The sequence below is a fragment of the Poromitra crassiceps genome (genome assembly GCF_964638095.1).
Source record: "Poromitra crassiceps genome assembly, chromosome: 2".
Lineage (NCBI taxonomy): Eukaryota > Metazoa > Chordata > Actinopteri > Beryciformes > Melamphaidae > Poromitra > Poromitra crassiceps.
The window spans coordinates 17,908,064-17,922,150 of NC_139624.1; the positions used below are offsets into that span (position 1 = coordinate 17,908,064).

Consider the following 14,087-nt stretch of genomic DNA (forward strand, 5'->3'; position numbering starts at 1 on the left):
CCATCTAGAATACACTGACAGTGCTCTTACCCACCATCTAGAATACACTGACAGTGCTCTTAGCCACCATCTAGAATCCACTGACAGTGATCTTACCCACCATCTAGAATACACTGACAGTGCTCTTAGCCACCATCTAGAATCCACTGACAGTGCTCTTAGCCACCATCTAGAATACACTGACAGTGCTCTTAGCCACCATCTAGAATACACTGACAGTGCTCTTACCCACTCTCTAGAATACACTGACAGTGCTCTTACCCACCATCTAGAATACACTGACAGTGCTCTTAGCCACCATCTAGAATCCACTGACAGTGCTCTTAGCCACCATCTAGAATACACTGACAGTGCTCTTACCCACTCTCTAGAATACACTGACAGTGCTCTTACCCACCATCTAGAATACACTGACAGTGCTCTTAGCCACCATCTAGAATCCACTGACAGTGCTCTTAGCCACCATCTAGAATCCACTGACAGTGCTCTTAGCCACCATCTAGAATACACTGACAGTGCTCTTACCCACTCTCTAGAATACACTGACAGTGCTCTTACCCACCATCTAGAATACACTGACAGTGCTCTTAGCCACCATCTAGAATCCACTGACAGTGCTCTTAGCCACCATCTAGAATCCACTGACAGTGCTCTTACCCACTCTCTAGAATACACTGACAGTGCTCTTACCCACCATCTAGAATACACTGACAGTGCTCTTACCCACTCTCTAGAATACACTGACAGTGCTCTTACCCACTCTCTAGAATACACTGACAGTGCTCTTAGCCACTCTCTAGAATACACTGACAGTGCTCTTACCCACCATCTAGAATACACTGACAGTGCTCTTAGCCACTCTCTAGAATCCACTGACAGTGCTCTTACCCACTCTCTAGAATACACTGACAGTGCTCTTACCCACTCTCTAGAATCTACTGACAGTGCTCTTACCCACTCTCTAGAATACACTGACAGTGCTCTTACCCACCATCTAGAATACACTGACAGTGCTCTTACCCACTCTCTAGAATCTACTGACAGTGCTCTTACCCACCATCTAGAATACACTGACAGTGCTCTTACCCACCATCTAGAATACACTGACAGTGCTCTTACCCACCATCTAGAATACACTGACAGTGCTCTTACCCACTCTCTAGAATACACTGACAGTGCTCTTACCCACTCTCTAGAATCTACTGACAGTGCTCTTACCCACTCTCTAGAATACACTGACAGTGCTCTTACCCACCATCTAGAATACACTGACAGTGCTCTTACCCACTCTCTAGAATCTACTGACAGTGCTCTTACCCACCATCTAGAATACACTGACAGTGCTCTTACCCACCATCTAGAATACACTGACAGTGCTCTTACCCACCATCTAGAATACACTGACAGTGCTCTTACCCACCATCTAGAATCCACTGACAGTGCTCTTACCCACTCTCTAGAATCCACTGACAGTGCTCTTACCCACCATCTAGAATACATGACAGTGCTCTAGCCTCTTACTCATGCCGATCAGATGTTGAGATTAAGCTTTGAAGCATTTTCTCTTGGTCTTGGTCTGACTGTCCAGGTCACATTTACACATACAGTAGGCAATAATAAGCTTACTAGATTACAACCAACCTATACCCTATCTCTATTAAATAATGAAGCATAAAATGCAGACAAATAAATTAAATTGTCTTGCACACAACATGTATATTCTGATTTCAGATACAACTTGTATCCTGATCTCAGATAGAGAGAGATATGGTTGAAAATCGGCAAACTGTTCCTTTAAAGGAAAAGTTCACCCAAAAATCTAAATGTTCTCATGTCACATGAAACCGAGTGGAGTCTCATGTTGGTTACATTGAGGCCAATGCGGAAGTACCAAAAACTGCAGTTCCTCGAATGGCCACTTGACGCTGGCCGCAAAAGCAAGACATTCCCCATTAAACCTCAAGTTATAACGCCCGACTTTACAGCATAAATCAGGGGTATTCAATTAAAATTCAGTTAGAGAAAATTTCCTCAAGCAAAAGTCCGGAATAGCATAATGTCTAACATGTGTTATAATTCAGTGCCCTATTGAAGTAGCCTAATAGTTCTTTCAACGTCTGTACTGTATGTAGTCAACAACTGACTGACATACTATTAATAAACATGTCTACAGCCAGTTCAAAAAATGGTTTTGGCCTCTATTCCCCCGTTCATGACAACTTTACTGGGGTGAACGTTTGTGGGGACAGACAGACAGACAGAGAGACAGACAGACAGACAGACAGACAGACAGACAGAACCCGTTCTAGATGGCTGGGCCACAGTCTGTCAAAATAAAATGGTATGGTATTAGTGGCACTTGTGATATTTTATGTTGTCTGTTAAAAAAAAACAGGCTTTCCTGCCGGTGAAGAGAGATTGCCGCCAAGACTTACGGAGAGAGTGCCACTCGTCCTGCCGTATTGTCTTGGTGATGTTGTAGGAGAGGTTTTTGGGTATCGTCGCTGAGGAGTAGTGATACTTGATGTAGGAGCACCTTGCAATGGAACCTGCAGGGGAAAAAGACAGAGCAGAGATTTGATTTGACAAAGACATCATGACCATCTAGGGGTGCAACGGATCACAAAACTCACTGTTCACATGGTATCACGGTTTTTGAGTCACGGATCGGACCATTTTTCTGATCTTTTTTTTTTATTAATTAAAGAAATTGCTACTTTTGCTCTTGTTTTCCATCTTTATTGGGGGGGGGGGACAGACAATGCAATTAGGCTATGCAAACAGTGCAGATGTGCATAGTGCATAGTGGTATACAAAGAAACAAGAATAGGAATTTAAATAAATAAACGTAATAATAATGAACCCAAAAAAACAGAGTTATGATAAATAAACCCCATATGAAATAATTTGCTAATGCTACTTCGACTCTGATGCAGCTGCCTTAAAAATCTACTTGAGCAGGAGTAAAAAGTAGCTCATTTAAAATGTACTCAGAGTGAAAGTTACTTAGTTACTTTTTGGGGGTATGTAATCTCTCGCACGCAATACAAATCTGGCGACTTCAAGCAAGTTTTTGGGCAGCAATTAGCTACTTTCCTTGGAAACAAGTTGGCAACACTGGCAGTTACTGCGGGCCAATAGATTGGACAGTTTCTGGTCCACAGTTCATAGAAAACTTGGGGAAAGTTTGGATTTATTTTGCTTTGTAACTGAAGCAATTTAAAATGTAACAAAGTACTTCAAACAAAATTGAAGTAAAAGTAAAATTACTGATTTAAAAAATGACTCAAAAAAGTACAAGTACACAATTACAGTCATGAGTAAATGTAATTAGTTACTTTCCACCTCTGACTATGGAGCATGTACTGTAACCGCAGATGTCAATGCGATCGTTCGAGTCGGCATTCACTTGCGTGGCAATCTTCCTTCGTAAAGGATTGAATTCAGAGTGGAAAAAAAATTCTCATGTAACCGCAGCTACATAGTCTCCCTCCTCAGCTTTTGTTCTGTTCTTTTGCTTTGATGTAGTTTGTGTTGTCTAGTTATTTTTGCCTTAATATTAGTTAATAAATTATTGTCAGAACTTTTATTTTGGCGTATTACTCCCTCATTCTTACTTCCTTGAGCCAGTTTGTAACAGTTGTTAAACGGTGGCATGATTAAACTGGAGAGGTTATTTCTGCACTCATTAATTAAATTAGCAGACGTTGGCGCATGGCTCAAATGTCAATGATCATAAGACAATAGCATACCAATCTGCTGCTGTATGAAACCCATTGTGTCAATGATGTAGGAGCAAATTCAACATTCATTGATTTTATTATGTCTTTGGCACAATGGCTGTGAGAGAAATGATGTGTTCTTCAAAAGCCTTGAACTAATCAGTCAAGGGAGCTTTTCAATGTATAATTATCTAATTATAATAAGTCTTTCAGAATCCCATGGCATAGTGATTTGTGTGATTTCTAGATTAAATGTTTTCTTGACAGTTTCGACCCGAGTCTTACAGACATGTTGAGAGGAGACAATCTGAACTACTGGAGAAACTGAAGAAATAGCCTTGGCTGTTCTATTCCACTCTGTTTTGCTCTATTCTGCTCTGACCTGTTATACTGTGTTTGCTCCCATTCCAGTTCTACCCACTATTGCACATCTCTCTCGACCGGTGGGCTACAGTAGCTCGGGTAGCTGCGGAAGTGATGCTGAAAGCTGTAGTTCCTCGAATGGCCACTTGAGGCTGTACCCAAAGGGGAGGCGTGATTTCGAATCGCACATACGTTACGCAAAAAACACGCCCTGTGCCCGCCTACGCAGCAGACAAACGCCGGGATTGGACAGGCGCTCATGCTCATGTTGGGCTCTCTGTTACAGGGACACCATTCCTGTGAGAAGCAACAACACCAAGCGAGGCTGCAATGAGGATATTGAAAGACAAAATCCTACATCGCACCAAACAATGTATTTTAATGTTATTTGACTTTCTGACCACCCGCCTCAGTGCTTATTATGAGGCCAGAATAACAGATGCTGCTGGCCATTGGGAAGGCTAACCCTTTACTTTTGGTTTTATTTATTGTGTATGATTCAACTTTTTATCTATGATTTTATATTATTGCATGTTTTTGTAGATTGTTGGGACTTATTGTTGGGACCTATTGTATTTTTAATTTGATATTTTTTATATTTTTCATTTGCAGGTTAAACTGTCAGCTGAGCTCTGTTATTGAAGCTTTGGCTAAAGGCCTGAATTTTACAATGATGTTTTGAAATAAATGTTTAAAAATCGATTGTGTTAAAAGCTTGTGTTACGTTTTCATTGGCGTTAATACACTAATAATTAATTTCAATGTCCGCTATCAAGAGCAATTCAGTTGGTTCATGAAATCGCTGGGCTGCGTGCCCTCCAGTGTTTGTGGTGTGGGAGATTCCAGCTGTCAAAAGAAGATAAAAGACTTGCTCCTGGCCAATCCCGGCGCTTGACTGCTGCGTAGGCGGGCACAGGGCGTGGTTTTTGCGTAACCTATGTGCGATTCGAAATCATGCAAAGGGGAGTTGTTCCCATTCACCCTGCAGCACGGGGTACTGAGAACTACATTATCAGTCCTGGCAAGGCCGCAGGACGCACACACACACACACACACACACACACACACACGCATGCGCGCGCACACACACACGCACACACACACAAACAAACAAGCAAACCACAAGAGACCACAACTGCTGACAATGGTAATTAGCCATTCATGACCATCTCCTTATCTGCAGTGCAGTCGGTACCCCAGTGCTCACAGTGAGAGAGGAGATAAACTAAATTTTTTTTTTGGAAACTTGTGTTTGGACGATCATATCTCTGCTGTTAGTGTATCCTCAGTATTGTATCTTATCTTATATGAAAGCCTGTTCATTTCCCTTTGCAACGTTGTCTTATTCGTATTTAGTGGGATGAGCAGCACAGCTGATTATGCGGATAGCGCCAATGTCAAAAGTGACAAATGTCCCTGCCAATGTCAGTGTATCCTCCTGTTAGTATGGACTCTATTGTTTTGAGTTGTTTGGGGGATTGGATGATTGAACACTCTCAGTAACAAGGAACAAACAAGACATATTGGCAATTTTACATTTTATAGGTTGTTTGCAACCACGTGATTCTGATGACAGGTGGGGGGCAGCTCTCCCAGAGCTACTATGGAGAATGGAGAAAGGCGAGTATGCAAGAGGGTTGGATGCTGCTCGACGCTGCAGGTATCGCCAGAAGATTGCAAAACATATCCACCTTATTTATAGCGGCCATGATGCCTATGCGTTTTTCCTCTGGTGTGATCCTCCCAGCCTTGTTGCTGACAGCTTGACACCCGTCTGGGCGAACGGAGCAAATCACTAATCAGGTCCAGTTTGGCAGAAATCTCGTCGATAAATATCCCTTTAAGAGCGCAGTGCGCAGCCTACTGTGGCTAATGTTAGCGGCTAGCTAGCTATGTTACATGGCAGTAAAACGCCACTAAATGACCAAATTGATTTAACTTTTAACCATTTCGAGTAACACTGTTTCTGTGTTGGTTAGTTGTTTATAACGTGACTATATTTATAACTTTTATAACGTACTCCAGTTTCCGGTTTATAATTCGGGTCTGCAGCCAGAGTATAACAAAGGAAATGGCAAGCTGCAACAATAAGTCACGTTAAACTGGAACTTGCACCCACAATTATTTGTACAGTGGGGCATTCAAAAATAAGGTGGATAAGATAATCCATATACAATGAAAGGAAGCGATTTTTCCAGCAACTTGTCCGACTTTGCTAGGTTGCTTTGCTAGGCTGCTGGTTCACCTGGTTGCCCCCGCAGCATGATCATGTGGTTTGCAAACAAGCCAATGGTCAAAGGTCTCGCCGCGGTCGCCATCTTGACGTGACATCACCTGAGAACAACCTATTCCTTGAACAGTCAGGAGCCTCACTAGCGGGTGGATGAACAGTGGCGTGCCGTCCATTAGGCGAACTAGGCAAATGCTAGGGGCGCTTGAGCCGTTAGGGGCGCCAGAGAGGGTTAAAAAAAAAAAAAAAATTACAAATACTTTTTCATGATAATAGGCCTACTATTATTTTACAATAGTAGACAAAAAATAAGCACAACAATGTCTTAAGTCTTTAAATAATAGTGAAATCATTTTTCTAATTCTGGCTTTCTGGCTGCCTGGGCTGCAGCACTTTCACCATGGTCCCTAATCCATACCACCCCACCCCCTGCGCGGCCACGCCCCCGTCTTCCTGCTCGGAGCTTTTTCCCAGAGTGGGGGAAGGCCCAAGGGAGCTGGAAGGTGGGTGCTGAGGGTGCTGCAGCACCCCCTGGTGGCAAGAAATGGGATTTTCGAAATTGTTGGATTTGGCTGTCTTGTGTTTATACCACCAACAAAATGCATTAAAAAAACAGTTTGTGCTTCCCAGCTCTAATCTTATTCCATACGCTCTCTCTTCAAAAGTGTTTGATTTTCATCATAATCTGGTTTTCCATAATAATAATAATAAGTTCAGTGTTTATGCCCGTGTTGCTGTCTGTTGTAGTGTAAAACAACTAAAGGGAGAGCAGGTGCTTACATTAAAGTGAATGAGAAAAGGAGAAGATACTGAATAATGACATCACAACAGTATAATCCTAATGTTAATTTCAAATTAAATATTCTTCTAAATATGGATGAAAGTCCAAAAAACGTCACATTTTCTTCCCTTCCTTACAGCACCCCCTACCTAAAAGTACTTCCAGCGCCACTGGGGAAGGCCGATTCTGAGCCTGCACTGCAGTGGTGGAATTAGCTGCGATATCATTTTTATTATATTTTCTTTGGGGGGGGGGGGGGGGGGGGGGGGGGGCGCACCAGCAAAAATCTTGCCTAGGGCACCAACTTGGTTAGGCACGCCACTTTGGATGAACCATACGCAGCCACAACAGCCTGGCACCTCCTCCTCATGCTGGTCACCAGCCTGGTCACACGTTGCTCTGGGATGGCCTTGAGTTTGGAGATGGTACCACAGCTTACTCCAAATAATGCTGCAACTTGGTTCTGGGGAACACCAGCTTCAACCTGCCCCAATAGCACGGGCCTGATCCAGATTGGAGAACCGTGACATGTTTGGAGCAGACACCAAAATTACCACTTTGGTAGAGAGCAGCACCCAGCAGGATGCTGCAGCTCCTGCCAATCATGCCCCATTTAAACAAACAGGATGCTCCAGCTGCTACCAATCAGGCCCCATTTAAACAAACAGGATGCTCCGGTTGCTGCCAATCAGGTGGCCAATTGAACACTTGTGGGATCAGTTCAGCCATGCTGTATGTGCTAGAGCTGGATTCCACAAATAGCAGGCCGACTGCGTGGCACGCGCTGGCATTTATGCAAAAATAAATACATAATAATAAATACATACATTTACAGTGCACCTGAACTAGGGCTGCACGATATATCGTTTACACATCGACATTGCGATGTGCGCATGCGCGATAGTCACATCGCAGGACGTGCGATGTCAAAAGCAAATTAACTCGTCATGTTGCTTGATAAACTCTCACTTTAGGGGTAGCCTACTGAGTGAAATGCAGGCTCTCTCAAAGGAGAGAGACGCCCCGCTACTGTACTCACTCATTTAATGCTTAGCTTCAACACAACAAACATGCACAGAGAGCAAAATTGAATTGTTTTCGCTTATGTTGCGTTGCTGACAGTAGCCTGTCTGTAAACGATGTGATTGCGGAGGCGGACCTGTTCACAGCTTGCAGCGCACTAGTATACAGCAGGCTGGCTGCTGTAACTCAACATGTCCGTGGAGTGGAGATATTTACTTTTGAAACACCAAAAAGCAAGACCGCAACTTATGACACGAAGGCTAAAGTGATTACTGAGAAGTTGTCCGTGTATCACCGCAGCTCTCTCTCCCCCTCAGTCTGATGATGCATCAGATGATAGCAGTAACGTTACGGTAGAGGTAATCATACATAGCGACTCATTTACACAAAACATGTCGGTGAAAATAAAAAGACAATAGACATAGCTGGGCAATTAAATGTATATTTATTACTTTTCACGAATGAATTGTTTGTCACCGGTCGGCTGCATGTGAATCCTCGTCTCTCTGTACTGCCCTGCGTGCGCTCAAAAACCGGAACTCCCCAAATGCGGAGCGTACCACTTGGTAGTTTCTGGAGGGGGGTCAGACCAAGTGTGTGAAGTAACCATGTGTGAAGTGGCAGCGGTGTTTCATTGTTGATTTATTGAAACGTTAGAAGAACGAAAGAAGTTGAAAGCAGTGATTATAATCAATTAAATCTAATGTTTTTCTGCAAATAGCATCATTGGGAGGTAGATTCTGGCACTCAATATTAGGGGTGGGCAATATATCAAATTTATATCCATATTGTATTGTGATTTGAGACTATATGGTCTTAGATGTTGGATGGTAATATGGTGATACAGCATACATGTTGTCTTTCCCTGGTTTTAAAGGCTGCATTACACTAAGTGAAGTATAGGCTAGTGACATTTTAAAGTAGAATGTCATAACTCACTTTTTCATGTATGTAAGTCATGGAAATCCATTGGTCAAAATGTGTATGCACCCTGATAGATGACGCTCTGAGGCCTACCAGTAGGTCACAGCCCAGTGGTTGAGAAACATTAAAATACCTAATTTCCCCTCCAAAATCAGATGGACTCCTCTACAAAATCATCCCAATCATTCTAGAAATATTATTTTCTTTCAAATAGAGCTAATCTGGTGAAAATCTGTATTTTTTCATATCGCAATATATATCGCATGGGCGGGGAATATCGCAATGTCAGTTTTTTCCAATATCGTGCAGCCCTAACCTGAACGCAACATGCAAAATGCTGTTCACACTGCTCTACTCTGCTAACCCTCTAAACATACAGTCACTGACAGCACAGGCATACATACAGTAGAGGCCTAGGAGAATGAACAGGTACTCCAAGTCTTTCTTCCCTTCAGCTGTCAGGCTGTTAAACACAGACAGTAGTCATTTTAAATGAATGCCTTCACTCATACAGTATGAGCGCACAACAGGCTGTACGTATCCTGCCTGTGACGAACAGGTTAGGCTTGCTCATACATATATATCTTTTATTTCTTATACATGTTCTCATGTCTTTACATATAGAAATATATGTATACTTTTTATTTCTTGTTCATGTTTATATGAGTCTGATCTGTTATCTCTGACATTATTTGTTTGTTTATGTCATGTCATGCTGTTACGTTACGTCCTGTCATGTCTGAAGTTTGTAGCTCACTGTGAGCTTTTGAAGGTATTGGGTAGGCTGTGAAACTGAATTGCCCTTCTGGGATTAAAAGTTGTCTGAAGTCTGAAGTCTGAAGTACATACAGTACAGGCCTACAGACAATACAGGCCTACATACAATACAGGCCTACAGACAATACAGGCCTACATACAATACAGGCCTACATACAGTACAGGCCTACATACAGTACAGGCCTACATACAATACAGGCCTACATACAGTACAGGCCTACATACAATACAGGTCTATACAGCACACGCCTACATACAGTACAGGCCTACATACAATACAGGCCTACATACAATACAGGCCTACATACAATACAGGCCTACATACAATACAGGCCTACATACAATACAGGCCTACATACAATACAGGTCTACATACAGTACAGGCCTACATACAATACAGGTCTACATACAGTACAGGCCTACATACAATACAGGCCTACATACAGTACAGGCCTACATACAATACAGGCCTACATACAATACAGGCCTACATACAGTACAGGCCTACATACAATACAGGCCTACATACAGTACAGGCCTACATACAATACAGGCCTACATACAATACAGGTCTACATACAGTACAGGCCTACATACAATACAGGTCTACATACAATACAGGCCTACATACAATACAGGCCTACATACAATACAGGTCTACATACAATACAGGCCTACATACAATACAGGCCTACATACAATACAGGTCTACATACAGTACAGGCCTGAATTGTGCCACAGGGTGCCAATGTTAATTTTGTCAATTTAAAACATAGTGTGTGTTTTAAAATGACAAAATTAACGTTGGCACCCCGTGGCACAATTCAAACGGGATCAAAAAAGTAACGTTATTTTCCGCTCACTGCCATTCCTATTTTTTCCAGTGCTGGTACAGGGAGAAAGCAGGAAGTGACGTTTCACTTTGGCTCTCTATAAGTTGCCATTAGAGAGCTAATTGGCTTTGCTCTAGACATGTTTGCAAAAATTGTTGTAATAGCTTGGTTAGCCAGTGGTGTTTATCTACTTGTCTCCTACTGATGGCTAGCTCGGCTACTAGCTACGCTACTCGTGGCCAGCTATCGATCTAAGTTAGCCATTAGGACATATTTGTATTAGCAAACACCATAACCATACTAAAGTTACCATGCGGGTGTAACGTAATGTCTCTGATTTAATTTCAGTAGGTGGCTGGAAAGTGGTACGGTTGATATTGTGCTTACACTGCTGTTGTGTTTAGCTACAGTTTGATGCAGACCGCTGCCATATTGGAGGTGCGTGCAGGCAGGCAGCTTGCCTGGGCGTGCTCCCGTGTATGATGTAGGGAGGGGAGGGGGGACTCCTCCAAACGAATACAGCTGGCACATCGCTGAATGCAGCTTTAAAGAGCATGGTGCAGGTAAAAAAGAATAAATCTGAATTTACATTTTGGGCTCGTGATTACAGTGAAAATACTAAAAGGTGACATTTTATAAATGGGCGTGTGACATAACAACAGGAGTGACATCACAAGAGGAGAATGTTCTGCTGGGGCTGACACAGGGATGCAAAGTCATGGAGAATGAAAAAAGGTGACAGATAGCAGGGCAGACATAAAACCACTCAGAAATCCTAATATTTTGGGCTGAAAAATGTGGACTGTCACCTAAAGGTGAGTTTGCATCCCTGTGACATCACAAGTGTTAGGTCCATGAAATTGACCAGTGCCCCCTGCTGGTTACAAAAACTAGTCTAAATGCACCTACTGTATGTGTGATTGGAAGAAAAAAAATCCCCCAAATCCCATTACTATATACCCCTTCCACATATTAATGCAATGTGGTCTCCAACCTGCACCATGCTCTTTAAGTGACTTGTTGTTTCCCCCATGACAGTTTTTAATAAAACAGAAGCTGAAGTCACCACGCAGCCAACCAACTGGAAATCACTGTTGCATCCCATAGGGTCTCTCTCTCCCTCTCTCTCTCTGTATGTCTGCCTCTCTGTCTGTCTGTCTCCCTCTCCCTCTCCCTCTCTCTCTCACTGAGCTAAATCTGGGCTAGAAAAAGGCTCTTATCGTTCTCAAGAGGAATATTGGATTGGGTGTCAGATTGCATGCTAGGCTACATGTGCGTGATAGCATGGCTAGGCTACATGTGGCTGATAGCATGGCTACATGTGTGCTGGGCTGAAAGGAAAGCCTGTCAAGAGGTTGTCTGACAAGAGGGCCGGAAGGAAAAGTCTGATCAGTCACTTCAGTAGCCTATTGATCGGGCTCAATTTGCTGAGTAGTATTCACATTACACACCAGATCAATTATCCCATTACACACCAGATCAATTATCGCTGGAGCAGTTGTTTGCTAAGGTGGAAATCCACCTTCATGTCTGTCTTGGCTGACATTGAATTGATTTGTGAAATGGGGCTGTGTGTTTGTAGATATTAAACTCAGCTTAGAATATACTTGAGAGTCAGGGTCCTAAAAAAAAGTAAGAGTGAATTATTAAGAATGAAAATGTATTAAATCCAGTAATTATTATTTTCTTCCACCCATGCAATGGCATGATTCTTTGTACTGCATTTTCACTGATTAAGAAGTGAAATCTCTGCGCACAATATAACAAGGAAGCAGTCTGAAACTAACGTTAGTTGATGCGGTGCAGTGCGGTAGTAGCTTGATAGCTGACAGCTAACATTAGCAAACAACACACATACAGTGATTTAGCTCAACACTCACCAGAAATATTAAGTGTCTAGCCGATCTGCTCCCACAATTGAGCCTTTCTGTCTCTGTTGCGATAGTTTCTCCATATGATTAGTTGCCAGAAAAGGAGCACCCAACACCTGCGTCTTTCTGAAAAGTTAAAATAATTTCAGCTGGGAGCGCTGGGAGTCGGGCGCACAAAAATGCCAGAGCGCTGTGAAAATAGACGCTGGACGCAGCGCACTTTCTCTAGACGTCCGTGTGCGCTCACATACGCTCTCCCCCCATTGGAAACAACTGAAAATAGACGCCGGAGCTGATGAAAAGACGCTAGGTCGACACAGGCCCTAATGCAGTGATCAGCAAAATAGTTGCAGTGATCAGCAGCCTAGTTGCAGAGATCAGCAAAATAGTTCCAGTGATCAGCAGCCTAGTTGCAGTGATCAGCGGCCTAGTTGCAGCTATCAGCAGCCTAGTTGCAATGATCAGCGGTCTCGTTGCAGCGATCAGCAGAATAGTTGCAGTGATCAGCAGCCTACTTGCAGCGATCAGCATAATAGTTGCAGTGATCAGCAGCCTAGTTGCAGTGATCAGCAGCCTAGTTGCACTGATCAGCAGCCTAGTTGCACTGATCAGCAGCCTAGTTGCACTGATCAGCAGCCTAGTTGCAGTGATCAGCAGCCTAGTTGCAGTGATCAGCAGCCTAGTTGCAGTGATCAGCAGCCTAGTTGCAATGATCAGCAGCCTAGTTGCAGGCAGCTATCAGCGGCCTAGTTGCAGCGATCAGCAGAATAGTTGCAGTGACCAGCGGCCTAGTTGCCGCTATCAGCGGCCTAGTTGCAGTGATCAGCAGCCTAGTTGCAGCGATCAGCAGAATAGTTGCAGTGATCAACAGCCTAGTTGCCCTGATCAGCAGCCTAGTTGCAGTGATCAGCAGCCTAGTTGCAGTGATCAGCAGCCTAGTTGCAGCAATCAGCAGAATAGTTGCAGTGATCAACAGCCTAGTTGCCCTGATCAGCAGCCTAGTTGCAGTGATCAGCAGCCTAGTTGCAGTGATCAGCAGCCTAGTTGCAGCAATCAGCAGCCTAGTTGCAGAGATCAGCGGCCTAGTTGCAGAGATCAGCGGCCTAGTTCAAGTTCAAGTTCAAGTTCAAGTTTATTCGTATGTCCCAGAAGGGCACTTTGGTTCACATCAGACAGTAGTGGATAATTACAACATCATTACTAGTTTGAGATTAGTAATAACGGCACACTTCAGAATTGAGATACATTATTACTAGTTTTAAAGTAATAAAGGCGCACTTCAATATTATACAATACATAAACATTTGTTGCATTATGTACAGATTCCAAAGGACCATCTACTGCCCTCAGCCGGGTCGCCACGTGCGCAGCGCCACCGTTGCATTAGCTCCTCAAACAACGCAAGTGGCTCGCTGTGATCAGCGCCAGATGGATGTATATCGGAGGAAGAGGGAGAGGGGGGGGGGGTGGGGTGGATGGTGCAAGAGCTGAACAAGACGGGGGGTTTGGGGGGGGGGGAAGAGCTCAGTTGCAGACGAAAATATCAGGAGAGCTGCGTCCTTG

General features: G+C 43.4%; 1 protein-coding gene across 1 annotated transcript in view; it reads right to left on the reverse strand.

Moving 5' to 3' along the window:
- Window positions 1-14,087, reverse strand: part of tmem178bb (transmembrane protein 178Bb) — a gene marked incomplete at both ends in the record, with an annotated part of 140,839 nt that overhangs the window by 61,596 nt on the left and 65,156 nt on the right. The window contains one exon of the mRNA XM_083653734.1: window positions 2,436-2,549. Within this exon, the coding sequence (XP_083509860.1) occupies window positions 2,436-2,549 (114 nt within the window). The remainder of the gene's footprint in view (window positions 1-2,435; window positions 2,550-14,087) is intronic.